The sequence below is a fragment of the Anomaloglossus baeobatrachus genome, chromosome 1 (assembly GCF_048569485.1).
Source record: "Anomaloglossus baeobatrachus isolate aAnoBae1 chromosome 1, aAnoBae1.hap1, whole genome shotgun sequence".
Taxonomy (NCBI): Eukaryota; Metazoa; Chordata; class Amphibia; order Anura; family Aromobatidae; genus Anomaloglossus; species Anomaloglossus baeobatrachus.
In genome coordinates, this window is record NC_134353.1 from 444,316,580 (window position 1) to 444,331,807 (window position 15,228).

The window sequence follows — 15,228 nt, forward strand, 5'->3', positions numbered from 1 at the left end:
TTGATCCCTGCCTTTTTTTTTTACCATTATCTATTGCAAAAAGTGCAGGTACATGGAAAAAAAAAAGTCACATTTTTGCTGCAGAAATTCTACAGCAAAACATGTAGGGGGGGGGGGGGAAAGTGCGCACAGCTTTTTTTTTTACCATAGGTCTTGCTGGGGAATGACTAGAAACGTTATTAACATTTTCTGCAGCAAAACCACAGCAAGAACTGCAGCATGCGTACAAGGCCTCAAATACACTAAGTATTGTGCGGTATAATTAGTTGAAGTGCATAAAAATTCAGTTTGATAAATTGTGAAATTTGCCAAATTTGAGACTTTCATAAAATGTAAATCATAGCAACCAATATTTACCACTAATATGAAGTACAATGTGGCACAGAAAAAACCCCTCAGAACCTTTGGAATATATTGAAGCTTTCTAGAGCTACCACAATGACTCGTCAGGTTCGGTCAGAAATGTACAAAGTGGCTCAAAGTTTCCAAGTGGTCATTCTAAAAGGCTACAATGACGTTAAACCCCACTCTGGGAACATATTAGGACAGGCTGGCAGAGACACGACTGATGTTTGAGCATGTTCCAATCAGGCTGAGGAGCAGTATCAGAAAAAGCTGAGTGAGCAGATCTTGTATGCATCTGGAACCCAAGCAAAGTAGAAGAAAAAGGGAGTCTTCAAAAGAGCCTGGAGGTGGGGAAAAGATCCTTAGTTCTGCTGAGGTTTTTTGTTGCTTCAGCCCAATATACAGATGTAAATATACCATGTTGATTTGTTATATCTATTATGCAATTACTTTGCCTTTCAAACTGACAAGAATTTGAGAATTGTTGGAGCACTGTTTCTTCAGGCAACTCCGGTTGAAATTTGTGTTTGCGTCATTTTAGACAACTTCTCAGAAAACTCAAGTGTAATGAGCAGATTAAGATCTTTATTCTATAAAAGTGTAATTCAAGAGCTAAATCTCTGGCAAAGAAAAAATATGTACAGCACTACACTAAAAGGTCAAGGCTAGAAGTACATGATATCTTCTACTGTGGGAAAGTTGCACTGGTAAATCTGAGCTAACTCACTGAAAAGTTAAAACGTTTGGTCGGTTTAACATGGGCAGCACAGCAAAAAAGTAATAGATGTTAGAAATCAAAGTAGGAGATTGAGCTGTTACAACAAGCCAGAAATAACTCACAAAGATGGGAAACAGAAAAGTTTATTATAAGCCCATACACTGGCAGATAACTGAAAGATACAGTTCAATAAACACCTACTGAAAAGTATAAATGTTTCTTATAAAACAGTTTTAATTTGTCTTTCGTACAAACATAATTAGAGGTAATTGATTTCTTAAGTTGCCATCTGAGCACCCCACAATACTGAAATCTTTCTGAAAAGGTTATCAAAATATACAATTTACCACTAAAAAAAGGAATATATTGTTTTACAGCTTTTGCACTTAGGTATACAAAATGCTAAATATTTACATTGTCAATATAGAGTATAACACAGTATACTAGGAGGGTCATCAGAATTAATGTCCACAACACATTTAATGAACAGGTTTAGGCTATGTGCACATTAACACATGCAGCTCTCATGGTATTTGTATCAGGAAGGAGCACTACACGAATGTCTGGAGCACTCCACCCCGCTGACTAGGTGTAATGCTAACCTTGCTGTATTTTCTCATTTGTTAAACAGAATGCCAACCAAGCCATCTCTGCCAAATACATCAAATCATGGATGTACTGTCCAACTATCCAGCAATCTGAGAAGTTAAGAGAATCAGTACCATCAACGATCTACAAAATTGGAATAGTACAGATCCCCTGTTCATTACATTAATTTGCCAAGCTATATGACCTAGCCAAGCCAGAAATAGTGAGTGCACAGTGATAAGGCACTGGTGTAGGTAAATTTGCAACTCAGACACCATGACACATCCTTAGCACCAAGCTTACAGAGTACTTTTAAGTAGTAAGGCGTAATATCATTGTTGGTGCTTAGTGGCATAAAAGGCACTTTCTAGACAAGAATTTGTGAATGCCGAACATCCAAAGTATGAAACCTCCAAATTGTTACAATGCACTCAGCCATGACAAATGTGTCTAATCCAGCACATAGTTGAGATTACAATACATGAGACTGTACTGATTACAATGAACGATTGTGGTCATCAGATCATCTGCCTTGGCCCATCTTAGATATTCCAGGCAGTACTCTTACAAGCATGTTAAAGGCACTTCAGAAAACGTTAAAGATGGTGCAGACAATTTTGAAGCCTAAAAACTTTAGATCATTCTTAAAATGTTCAAAACAACATTTATGTCCAAGTGGCACCACACCACTATTTATGCCACTTTATGGATAAGGCATTTACAATCCATCTTTATGGGCACCAATTTTCTGTAAATTAAAAATTTGGTCCTAGGTTTTTGATGCATACACATAGGACATGTATACACTTACCAATAAGGGGGAGAGGGAGACAGTTACACCTAAACACAAGCATCAATTAAAGAGTGTATAAAACAGACACGAAGTACAGCAAAAAGGTTTCACCTAACAGACGGTTTTCCCCAAATACAGAAATATTGGGAATGTATGAAGGTGTAAGGGTCTGAGAAGTAAAGCTTTTGGTCTGACATAGTACAGGAATGATTACACTACTGCTCACCCTGTAAAGTACATTGTATGCATTTAACTAAAATGATATACAAGTTAAGTAAAGGCAAAAATAAAGCCAGCATGTGTGTGACAGATACACATTCACTGCCATTAGCAGTAGTGTCAAAATAAAACATGTGATGGGCAAATTCAAACTGGTCCTCAAAACACCTGTGCAAAAGCCTGGTGTGGTTTGTGACAATCTAGTGACATCTAGATTCATAGCTGGCCTCTGAAACCTCAATTTGGTCCTCAAGTATGAAACTGCCATACAAGCTGAACATTAAGTAAGGTGTTCAAATAAGGGTATATGGAACTCGCCAGTCACCACCACCCTATAACACAACTATCATTGCAGTCTTACAATTAAAAAAAAAAAGAAAAAAAAAAAAAAGGAAAATCTTGAATGCAAGGACACTTGAGTGCTGCATTTCTATCCTGTAAAGTGGCTTTTATCTGGAATGATGGAAGTGAGCCCTTTGAGACATTAGGTCACCCTCCAAAGGGCTTAAAAGTCTTTTGTCCAAAAGTTAAATAGTAGACTTTGAAAATGAGACCCGCAGATGATGATTCTCTCCCATGTCATGATTGTGAAGTTCTATTACTGACTCGATCGCTTCTTCAACTGAGCCCATCTGGATAAGAGCCATCTTGCGATCTTTCCTGATGAGAGAAAAAGATATTTAAGTGCTTGGACACTGTCACGCAATTGTATAAAAAAACCAAAAAAAACTTACTGAAAAAATTTGAAGCCTTTTACTGTACAGCCATCATTTGAGAACAGAAGCTTAATATCTTCTTCACTGACAGATGGCCTATGGAGAAAATATTTTAAATTCAGATTTCCAAAAGCACATTCAGGGCAATCTTACACAGTCTTGTATAGCAAACAAACATGTTTCCACAAATAATTAAAAATCTTACGGTATGTTGGAGAGGTGGAGTGTAGCAGAAGGAGGAAATATATTTTGAAAGTTCTTGGAGCCTGGTTTCTTAAAACGATGGAGTGGAGAGTTTGTATAGTCCTTTGTTAAACCCTGGTCTTCCTGACCTTCTTTGGGTAACTGTACAGTCTGATGTTTGGATAAAGTAATCCGAAGAGGCTTCCCATGCAGCCTCTGTCCATTTAAGTGGCTCATTGCTGTGGGAAGAGTATTATATATAAATTAGTTTTTTCCTGACCCATGCCTTGGGGGAAGAGGTGTGTGGGGTGAAGAGTTTACCTAGCTGAGCTTGATTTCCATCAGCCATCTGAATAAGAGCATTCTCCTTCTTGTTGAAGAGAATTTTCACTCTGTGTACATCACCATATACACCTTGGAATAAGAAGAGTCAGTTTAAACAAAAAAAAACCCAAACAAATAAAAACTACTCAAGCAGTAAGTCTATAATAAATGTAATGCTCCCCACAAAAGTGCTTATGCCATGGGCATGCTGAATTAGTCATTTACTGATCAAAACACTAAACACTCAGTATTAAGAACAGAACAGATTGGTTTAACTGTTAGCTTAAGAAAAAGATGAATATCTGATACTTCTAGGCCAACATCATGGGCCGCCTATAAAAAAAATTAAAATATTTTAAAGGGGCAAAAACCAACTCTGCATGCCACTGAAAGCTACAGTTCCACAACAGCTCTTAGACATGCCAATGCACACCAAAATATTCTATACAGAGGTAAAATGTAAAACTGCACATTTAATGTAAAGTACCCACCCAGCACAACCAGAATAAAAATGCATGCAAGGACCCACCCAAACAAATGGAAAAAACTAAATAGTAATAAAGTGCGAAACATACCGAAAAGAATAAATAGGCATTGGGGTGTAACTCTCTTTAGAGAACAGCAGAGCAAGGCAGCGGAGGGACAGGGGTAGAGAAAAGGAGCCGAGGGAAGAGCACAGCTTGCAGAAATGGTCCACGAGGAAGGTGTCACCGGAGGAGTGGTAGGAGCAGTTGACGGATGATATTCAAGGTGGTTAATATTTGAAGGATAGGTTGGATCCGGACAGCAGGGTGTTTGGGATTTTTTTTGGAAGGGATAGTTTATGTTTGTTTTGTTTCAAGCACAACAGGAAGCAGAAGATGCCGTGCAGTCAGTTGGCAAAGAAATTCCGGATCAAGGTATAAAAACAAGAAGGGGGATGGGAGGAAAAGAAAAAAAAAAAAGTAGCAAAAATAGGTCAGTAAATATATAAGAAACAAGTACACAAGATTTAAAGTCTTCTAGATTAAATGTTTTAAAGACAGTTACTAAAAAGGTTTATTTTGAGAAAAGTGATACTTTGAGAAGAAAAATTCTATAGTCAGACAATATCCACATTGTGTAACATTACTCCACCCACAACTACACAATATATTTAACTGCAATAATGACACCCCAAAAGATTTGGATTGTGGGATGACGTTACTAAACTAACATTACACAAAACCTGGCCTCTAGAATATTGTCTTCACCTATATTAAGAGATCAGTGTCTATGAAGTGAATATAGTAGTAGCAAGAGTCATGTTAGTAAAGTTTAAAAATACAATCTTCAGTTTCACATTACCCCATGCCATTTAATCTGAGATAAAAAGTCATTGATAGCTTGCTTGGGGAAGTCAATGTAAAATTCTGACATGTCACTGACATGAGGGGAGATTATAGTGGGCATGTGTAAACAGATTACCAATACCTTCTGAATCAAGCTGACTGGTGCACTGAATTCACATGCATTGGAAATCAACTTCACACCATTACCAAATTGTTCCCATTGATCAAAGAAATGTGCATTCTTACAATGTCATAGCCTAGATTTCCTACAAAATGTAAGCATATTTACGTTAGTGAATCTGATAGCTAATACATCTTACCTGTGGATTGGCCAACATGCATTCAGACAATGGTTGTACAATCTCACCCACATATGTCTAAGGCTACTTTTACACTTGCATTTTTCCCTTCAGTCGCAATCGCCGTTTTGGAAAGCAGCGGAATCAGTTAACGGATTCCACTACTTCCCATAGACTTGTATGGACAACGGATTGCGAGTGATGGACCTTCATTGCTTCCGCTGGCCGACACTGCGTTGCTTCTACCGGGCGGAAGGAACGCAGCATGTAACATTTGAGCAACGGAATCCTTAGGATTTCGCTGCGCATGCTCTGGCTCCCTGCACATGTAACCAGGGTACACATCGGGTAACCAAGCAAAGTGCTTTGTTTAGTTACCCGATATTTACCCTGGCTATTTGTGCAGGGAGCCAGACACCTCATTCTCAGCGCCATGGCCCCGCTCGGCTCCACTCACCCCGCACTCCGCCCCCTGCAAATTCTCGCCTGCTGTGAGCGATCAGCTGATCGTTCACAATAGTCTGCCGCGGGTAAAAACAAAAAAAAAAAAGCAGATTGTTTTGTACGATCCGTTACGCCCCTATATGCAACGCATCCGTCACACAACGCAATGCAACAGATGCCGTTCAACCCAAGTGTGAAACTAGCCTTACTCTAAATAGTAAAATTGTTCAGAAAAAAGAAAAAAAAACAAACGTATAGGCAGAAACCTTTAAATCCAGGGCAGTCGGCAGGTATAAGCTGCTGGGTATCCACCTGCTCGACTAGTCTCCAGTGGGTTTTAAAGTTTGCTTTTCTCAAACTGCAGCAATTTGGAGTTGCACATACCTGGCTGACATCATACAGCCAAGGTCTGATACAATGTTGCCTGTTGACTGGCCAGCATGAATCAGCTATCAGGTTCACTTTAAGCACATGCACATATCCATTAACCCCTTAGCGACCCATGACGTACTGGGTAAGGGGTACTTCACACAGCAGCGATCTCAGTAGCGATCTCGCTGTGAGTCACGTTTGTGACCTCATTAGCGATCTCGCTGTGTGTGACACCGAGCAGCGATCTGGCCCCTGCTGTGAGATCGCTGCTCGTTACACAGTGCTGGTTCGTTTTTATTGTTGCTCTCCCACTGATAAGCACACATCGCTGTGTGTGACAGCGAGAGAGCAACAATCCTGAATGTGAAGGGAGCAGGAGCCGGCATCTGACAGCCTGCGGTAAGCTGTAACCAAGGTAAACATCGGGTAACCAAAGTGGTTACCCGATATTTACCTTCGTTACCAGCCTCCGCAGCTCTCACGCTGCCAGTGCCGGCTCCTGCTCCCTGCACACGCCAAGTTAAGCGGTGTGAGCTGGTAACTAAGGTAAACATCAGGTAACCATACCCGATGTTTACCTTAGTTACCAGTGTCCGCAGCTTCCAGACGCCGGCTCCATGCAAGCGCAGCGTCGCTTGCACGTCGCTGCTGGCTGGGGGCTGGTCACTGGTGAGATCTGCCTGTTTGACAGCTCACCAGCGACCATGTAGCGATGCAGCAGCGATCCTGACCAGGTCAGATCGCTGCTGCATCGCTAAAGTGTGAAGGTACCCTTAGTCATGGATAGTGTGAGGTTAATCCCCGCCCCCTGCTGTGGGCAGGCTGCTGCAATCTGCACACATCAGCTGATTTCAACAGCGACGTGTGCCCGCTTGTCACCAGTGGAATCTCATTTCACCCGCGACCATTAACCCCTTACATCTTGCTGCCAAAATCTGGCAGCGAGATGTACATGCGCACCGCCATTATGATAAATTACCCCACCCCCACCGGAAGTCACGTGATTTAATCATGTGACTTCTGGTGGTTGCCATGGTAGCACAGGATAATGTGATGACACCTGTAGCTAATGAGTCACTTTCTCTCAATGCTGGAATAGTGCCAGCATTTAGAGTAAAGCAGCATACCTGCAGATCTCAGCTGTGATCTGGAGATATGGAAGAGTGATCAGACAGCTGATCAATATAGCCCCCTAAGGGACCTAGAAAAAAAAAAAAAACAAACCACCAAAAACACACCTGAATTTCATATCGCCTCCCTTTCGTCCCATTGAAAAAGGAAAAAAGGTTAAAAAAAAAAATAAAAATACACAATTGGTATTGTGTTCAGAAATGCCCAGCAGAGCTGCAAAAAAAAAATAAAAATTCCAAAACGACAATTGTTTTTTGGTCTCCGCAAATTTTGCATTAAATTCAAAAACAGGCGGTCAATACATAGCATCTGCGCAAAAATTGTACCGTTAAAAATATCAGCTCGAGAAAAAAATAAGCCATCACTGAACCATACCGAAAAATGAGAACGCTACAGGTTTCGGAAAGTGAAGCAAAACGTGTGCCACTTTTTGGACAAACTTGTGAAAAATGTTTTAACTCCTTAGATACAAGTAAACCTATGTTTGGTGTCTACAAACTCGCAGCGACCTTAGGAATCACAGCGACACCAGTTTTACCATATAGTGAACAGGGTTAATAAAATATCCCAAAAACTATTGTGTGATCACACTTTTTGCAGTTTCCAGTACACTATATGGTAAAACTTATGGTTTCATTTTAAACTACAACTAGTCCTGTAAAAAACAAGCCTTTATATGTTAAGATGGACGGGGGAAAAAAAAAAAAAAACAAAAAAAAACCACGCCTGGGGGCATAAGGGGTTAAAAGTCAAAGCTACTCATCCTGGATAAGCAGCATGTGAAGTTCAAAATCAAGAAGGAAACCTTCATTTGGGTTGTTAAAAGCAAAAATTAACAAGTGGCTTTACAGCAGACTACAGTATAAATGACATTTGACATGTTTCTCAGCATAGCTAAGCCCTTAAAATCAAAATTGTCAGCTCTCATAGCTAGAATACACTGCAGCTCTGTGGTAGGGGGGGAAAAAAATCACAAAAAAACCATGGTGGTCCCTACAATATGCAGTTAAGATTTAATTTGTTGATTAGCCAACATATGGACATAAAAATAAAAGATTGTTTTAGAGCATATCTAATCATGGTCTTTCAAAATGCTACGTCTTTATTTTTCATATCATGAACCCTATCTAAATAACATTGATTTTATTTGTAGCCTGCTCATGTGTTGGATGCTCTCTCACTACAAGGGCTTACTTTAGATATGGTGGTCATGATACCTTTAGGTGACTTCATACATTTCCAGTTATTAGGTTTCCTAACTTATATAAATTTGTAGGTTTTATTATTATTTCTCATTTGTACACATTGTCCGAAATTTTTTTTTAAATTATAAACTGTATGTATTGATTGTTTTATTCAAAAATAATTCAAAGCCATAATCAAGGTCTGAGACTTAAACAGTTTTACATTTCCTTAGGCTCACTTGTCAAAAAGACTTAATCTTCACTGCATATTTAGGAGAGCGCCATGGTACAGCATACTATTCAAAAAGCCTTTGGGCTGCTCATGGAGCACTTGGGATTTTGTACATAAAGCTTTTTGAAAAAGCACTATTAAAAAACACAAAAACACAACTGATCATTGCACATCTTATCCCCATGACTGTACATATCTACAGTAAAACTAAGAAAATAATTGAAACTAACCTCTGGGCTTAGGTTGCTAACCAGCAGAACAGAGTTTCCAGGAATCCCTAGGCCAGGTATGCCGAGCCTGCTAGCAGCCGCCGCTGCAGCTGCAGTTGGAAGTGCAAGGGGTGTAAGTGTTCCATGGACACCTGGCAGATGGTTAGGAAGAACATTAAAAAACCTGTATGTATCACATTATGAAAGGTGACTCCTAATATAATGCACATCTTGCAAGAGTTGTATCATAAGGGAGAAACTTGCAAGTTAAATAACTTACATTTTGACCATACATCCCTCAAAAAACAAAACAAAAAAAAAAAAAACACACAAACAAAAACACCAATATATCCATCTATAGATTGCTTAGAAACTACAGCCTTCCCTATCAGTTGTGGTGATAGATTGCCACTAGTGATGAGCAAGCACTACCATGCTCAGGTGCTAAGGTACTCACAATCAGCAGTCGGGTGCCCGGACAGGCTTGGCTTGTGTACCAGAGTATAATAGAAGTCAATGGGGGACCTGAGCATTTTTCTGGAAGATTTCTAGGAAAAATGCTAGAGAAAAATGCTCCCCCTTGACTTCCATTGTACTTGATACCAAATGTCACCCATCCAAGTGTCACTGCTCGTTAGTACTAAGCACATTAGTGCTTGCTCATCACAAATTCCCACAGATCACTGATCTGTAATAGTATGGAATCCCTTACAATACATTTTGATCTGCATCTATTCAGAAAGTCTTAAAACCTAAATTTACAAGACTGAAGCCCTCACTTTAGATATTTACAGTATTCTATTAGTAATAGCTCAGCTACATCAATATAACAAGAGGTAATAGAAAGCTACACCAAGTCAAGTGAGAAGGGAGTTGTGGACCTACACCTTACCTTGTGGGATAGCAAAGGCAGGAGGAAAACCAGCACTAGCATATGGGTTGGCAGAAATCAGTCCAGGCGCTCCTGAGGCGAGAACATTTATTAGCAATCTTCTATACAACCGGACACCATATAAACACAAACGCAAGAACCAATTTTAAACGTGTTATCCCTGTACAGCCTTAGTACAGGATTAATAAGATTGTTTAAAGTGTAAAACAAGTTTACTAAAAATTGTAGATGGTTGCACTGTAAGCACAGCATCATGTATTCATACTCACCAAAGGCAGCAATGGTTTGATCCAACGAAGGCTGGCCATCACCAGACGGCAGATCAGGGCGTGTGTAATCTCTACTTTTGTCATTGTTGTATTTCACATTAAGGCTTGTGAGTTTTGAGAAGTCAATTCGGAGTGTACAGCAAGCATTATAGATGTTCTGGCCATCAAGGGACTAGATTGGAGGGGGAAAGTTTATGAAGCACACTAGCAGAAGTTGGTTACTGGGGTGTACATTAAGAAATTAAAACAGCTTACCAGTTTGGCATGCTGGGCACTTAAAGGATCAGAATACTGCAGCAGTGCCTGAAACTGATTGTTCTTTGTAAAGGTTATTATTTTAAGCACAGTTCCAAATTTAGAAAATATCTGGAAGAAAAAAAAAAAAACAAAAAAAAATAAAAAAGTGAGTTTCCTTCAGAATTCGAGATTTTATAATTCAATGTGCATTTTCTCCAGTCACTACACATCTGAGAAACATGAGTGGATGCATACATCAGACAAGACTCACCTATACATGACTATGGGTAATAAAACAAACATGCACCATCTCCGTGGCATCATTTTATTTTTTAATATCTTTTAGTAATGCACTAGTTCAGCATAGCATTAGGTGTATACAAGCATTTGGGCAAGCTTTATTCTAATCATGAAAAATCTCTCGTCAGCCTGAATAAGTTAAAGGTGACAGCTAGCACAGGAGGCTTCACAGTGCAGGTGCATCATGGCTGGGCATTTATATATAGCTTCCCACCTGCTGGTTTTCATCTATTCCACACTTTCACTGGCTCTATGAAGCCAGAGATATCAAAGGTGGCTTGGGGAAGAGAAATTGGAAAACAAGCAGGTGGGAAGATGTATATAATAGCCCCATCATGATGCACGGTCAGATTTTTGCCATGTAATCTGAGAGCAGCATGATTTAGGAGCAGAGATCCTGATTCCAGCAGTGTCACTTACTGGGCTGCTTGGTGTAGTTTTGATAAAATCACTGGTTAAAACAGTAACTACGTGGCCTACTGCCAGGTAGTCAGCAAATTAGTGAGCTGCTAGATCTGGAGCAATGAAAACATTGATTTTAACAAAAATGACAGCAAACCGCTCAGTAAGTGACACCGCTGGAATCGGGGTCTCTGTCTCTACATTATTCTGCTCTCAGATAGGGGAGCAAAACCTGGTGACCGATTTCTTTAAGGCGCAGGTGACCAAGCTATGCATCTTCAACTATATTTAAAAGGGAATTAGCCCCATGTTTTGCCAACTCATCCGAGAGCAGCATAATTGTAATAAAAAGGCCCTTATTCCAAGTGATGCATCCCTTAGTTTAGTGGGTGTCGGAGTTGTAACAGTTTTCAGATATAGCAGAGATGTAATAGCTAACCCCACCCACACCACAGCTTTGTATAGTGACAGTAAGCGGCTAATTAGTGCTGGGTCAGGGATGAACCAGGTGTCATGCAGACTTGGCAGCGAGTCTTCCGCTGCTTAAACATTCCAAGTATTGAAACAGCTCACAGACCAATAATGGACATCTCTGAAATCAGTTTCAGCCCCTACCTCATGCGGTCCTCCGATTATTAAGCAATAAGTGACAGAGCTTCCGCAACTACATTAACCCCTTTCCAACAACCCAAAAACTTTAAACTTCCAGGTGTGCTCTAATTTGCAGTGAAAGTCACAATATAGCAGAGCAGCTGTACACAACTGTGCAGCTGTAGCAACCCAGGCAGCAACACTTGTTTACTACCATCTCAGCCTTTATTGCTGTATACAGAGTGGTGATTAAGGCTAGTTTCACACTTGCGTTCAGCGCATTCCGTCACTATGGAGAATAGCGCAGTACGTTAACGGGCTGCGCTATTCTCCATAGAGTTGTATGGACGACGCACTGTAACGCAAGTGTCTGCGTTGCATCCGCTAGACGCAGTGTCGTTATTTTGACGCTGAGTCGGGCGGATGGAACGCTGAATGTAGCGTTTTTCTGTGCTTGGCGGTGTGTCAAAAAAACGCAACCTGCAGGAATCAGTTAGGCGTCTGTTTTTATAATGGACGCCTATGGTGGCGGATTCCGTTAACGCAGCTGTCTTTACACAACTGCGCATGCTCAGATGTGTAAAGACAAGGAAAAAAAAAAAAAACTACAACGGATTGCGTTATTTTGCACGATCCGTAGCATTGCGTTGTGCCACTATATGCAACGCATCCGTTGCATGCGTCACACAACGCAATGCTACGGATCCCGTCCAACGCAAGTGTGAAACTAGCCTAAGCCCTGTACATGGCAGTAGGAAGCACCAATGGTGCTTTTTCCCTGGACCCTGCAGCGAGACTATTGCAGGGTCCTAGGAGACCTTGTCAGATCTGCCATGCATCTAGAAGGCTGCATTTCAAAACTAGCCAATTTAAAAAAAAAAAAAAAAAAAAAAAAAAGACTTACAGGGCAAATTATAAAAAGTATATGCTCAAACTTACCTGATGCAATACATCAAGAGTAACTGGGTAAAACAGATTTTCCACGATTATCCTAAGAACTGGACTCTGTCCAGATACACCCATGGCTGCATCCAGTGTAGTAGCTGTAGTCGACAGAGCAACACTAGCAGACTGTACAGAATTCACAGCCAGCAAAGCTGCCTGTGCCCGCTATAGAAACAAAAACAAGTCATTTCTAGCTGCAATGTCCGTATCAATACCCACCAGTCTCCAACTTTACACCGTATACACTTGGCAAGGAAAGGTCTGCTTTTAGAGTACTCCAGCACTGTCCCTGCACTCAAGATTAGCTGCCCAGCACAATTATAACACCTGTAATGCAGTGTGACTGGAGCTGCTCTCACTGCTCCCCTCCCTTGTGGGATGTTACATCACACGTGTGCAGAGCCCTGATCATATCTACTTCTGCCTGAGAACAGGGCACGGCCACATGCCCCATCCTTGGCCTACAGAGAAACCGCTATTATCAGGAGACTGGATTTACTAACAGCATCGAGCTGCACACACTGATGTGTGACGCAACATCCCACAAGTAGGGGGGGGGGGGGTTTGGTGGGACAGCAGCTCCAGTCACACTGCATTACAGGTGTAAAGATATTAAAACTGTCAGGGGCATCTCATCTTTATAATTTGAGGACAGGGCTTTTTTTTTAATCTTCACAGAGTACCACTATAAGCCAAAATACATTGTACATAGGGACAGTACGCAACACATGGCAAAGGGCTCACACTTAACATTTGCTCTAAATCACATTTTTACCTACAAAAACAACATTACCCACATGGACAGCTGTGATCCATGCTAGGGCAAGAAAATCAATTCCAGCTTAGAAAGGGACAGCTAAACAAAATGAACTAGATTATTTTTCATTAGGGAGTTAAATTTGCTTAAGTGGGATAAAATCAGCCTGGATTTCTAGAACGCTTACCGCTTGGTTTGGGGAATTGTCAGTCTTCAGTTCTTTGTGGTTGGAGAACTGAATGTAGATTGGTTGGCTCCTGAGTATCGGTGTAACCGTTGCAAAGTAATTTACCATTGTATTAGCAGCTTCTTCTGAATTCATCTCTATGAAAGCCTTAAATCAAGGAAAAAGTATAAAAAAAAAAAAAATTCAATGGAAACACAGATTACTATCTGGTTGCAAAGGTTTGGCATACACAACAACCCGATCAACTAATGTTCAGTGTGTGGCAACATCCCAAAATCTGACAGTAGGATCAAGCTAGTTGGAGCAATTATAAAATCAGTTTTAAGTATCCCTCTCCTGCCCCCCCCCCCCCCCTCAAAAAAGAAAAAGTTTTCAGAAGCAGCTTTACCTGGTTCTTGCCTTTTAACATTAAGATATTATTCACTTTCCCAAACGGAAGGCCAAGACCTATAACTTCAGCCTCGGTAACATCCCCTGGAAGCTTCCTGACATGAATCACTTTGGAACCCACACCTACAGATCTGTTGTCGCCTTTAAATTTTTTGCTATCATTTCCATTTGCTGTTGAGAAAAAAAAAAATATATATAGTGAAATTTACAAGAGCACAGTTCAGTTTCACACGAAGCTAAATACTTTGTTTTCCAAGTACGATAGAAAGCCCAAGTATAAAGCTTATAAACTAACAGCGAGGATGAGAAGATCAGTATTCATGCTAAGGTCATTCTCTGACATGCATCAATAGTTGAAAGCAACAATGCACTGCAGGTACTGTACTAAAGACGCATATCAGTGGATGAATACACATTGTGATTTCATGAACAGATACCGTATTTTTCAGACCAAGACGCAATTCCCCTCCAAACGTTGGGGGAAAGTGGGGGGGGGGGGGGGGGGTGCGTCTTCTAGTCTGAATGTAGGTCATGGCTGCGGGGAATGAGGATGCTGCGGTGGGGCGGGTCATCGGTGGCATCTGCAGGCTGTAGCAGCGCCTGCTATGACGTGGGCCCGCTCATTTTATACACACCCATCATCTCAGCGCTGAAGCCGGCGCGGACAGGTGGGCAAGATGGGTGGGGGATGTGTGCATAATTAACAGCCGGCCCGCATGATCACACCAGGCAACTACAGCCTGGAGTCATCATGTGTGGCTATATTCACTGCCCCACGTGCATCAGTGCGAGGGGCAGTGAATAAGTATACTCACCAGTCACCGTTGAATGCAGCATCGCAATGTCCTCCTGTCTGCCGGCCGCTGCTCTGTATGGAGACTAGCGGTGCTCACAGCAATGATGTCATCTGTGCTCACCGCTCTCCATACACATCAGCGGGCGGCAGACAGGAGGACATCGCAATGCTGCAGGGAACGGTGACAGCTCCACACAGGTTAGCGGCGCTGCTCCCGGCAGACAGGAATACGAGCGATGCTGCTGGAGTGAGGAAAGGTGAGTAAACGTTTATTTTATGTGTGCCACAGGATGCAGGTAATATACCAGGATAGGGGTATATAGCAGGATGAGGGCATAGACCAGGATGGCAGCATACACAGTGTTCCAAATTATTATGCAGATTTGTTTCAAGTA

At 41.2% G+C, this 15,228-nt stretch overlaps 1 protein-coding gene across 2 annotated transcripts in view; it reads right to left on the bottom strand.

Annotated features, from left to right (window-relative positions):
• Window positions 1-1,190: 1,190 nt before the first annotated feature.
• PTBP1 (polypyrimidine tract binding protein 1) overlaps window positions 1,191-15,228 on the bottom strand; it is a 29,167-nt gene continuing 15,129 nt past the window's right edge. For both annotated transcript variants that reach the window (XM_075352746.1, XM_075352757.1), the window contains 12 exons: window positions 14,036-14,208; window positions 13,648-13,794; window positions 12,698-12,868; window positions 10,484-10,594; window positions 10,229-10,400; window positions 9,960-10,031; window positions 9,089-9,219; window positions 4,462-4,495; window positions 3,884-3,976; window positions 3,585-3,801; window positions 3,398-3,475; window positions 1,191-3,323 (listed from right to left, as the gene is read on the bottom strand). In XM_075352746.1, the coding sequence (XP_075208861.1) occupies window positions 3,191-3,323; window positions 3,398-3,475; window positions 3,585-3,801; window positions 3,884-3,976; window positions 4,462-4,495; window positions 9,089-9,219; window positions 9,960-10,031; window positions 10,229-10,400; window positions 10,484-10,594; window positions 12,698-12,868; window positions 13,648-13,794; window positions 14,036-14,208 (1,532 nt within the window). In that variant the 3' untranslated portion in view covers window positions 1,191-3,190. The remainder of the gene's footprint in view (window positions 3,324-3,397; window positions 3,476-3,584; window positions 3,802-3,883; window positions 3,977-4,461; window positions 4,496-9,088; window positions 9,220-9,959; window positions 10,032-10,228; window positions 10,401-10,483; window positions 10,595-12,697; window positions 12,869-13,647; window positions 13,795-14,035; window positions 14,209-15,228) is intronic.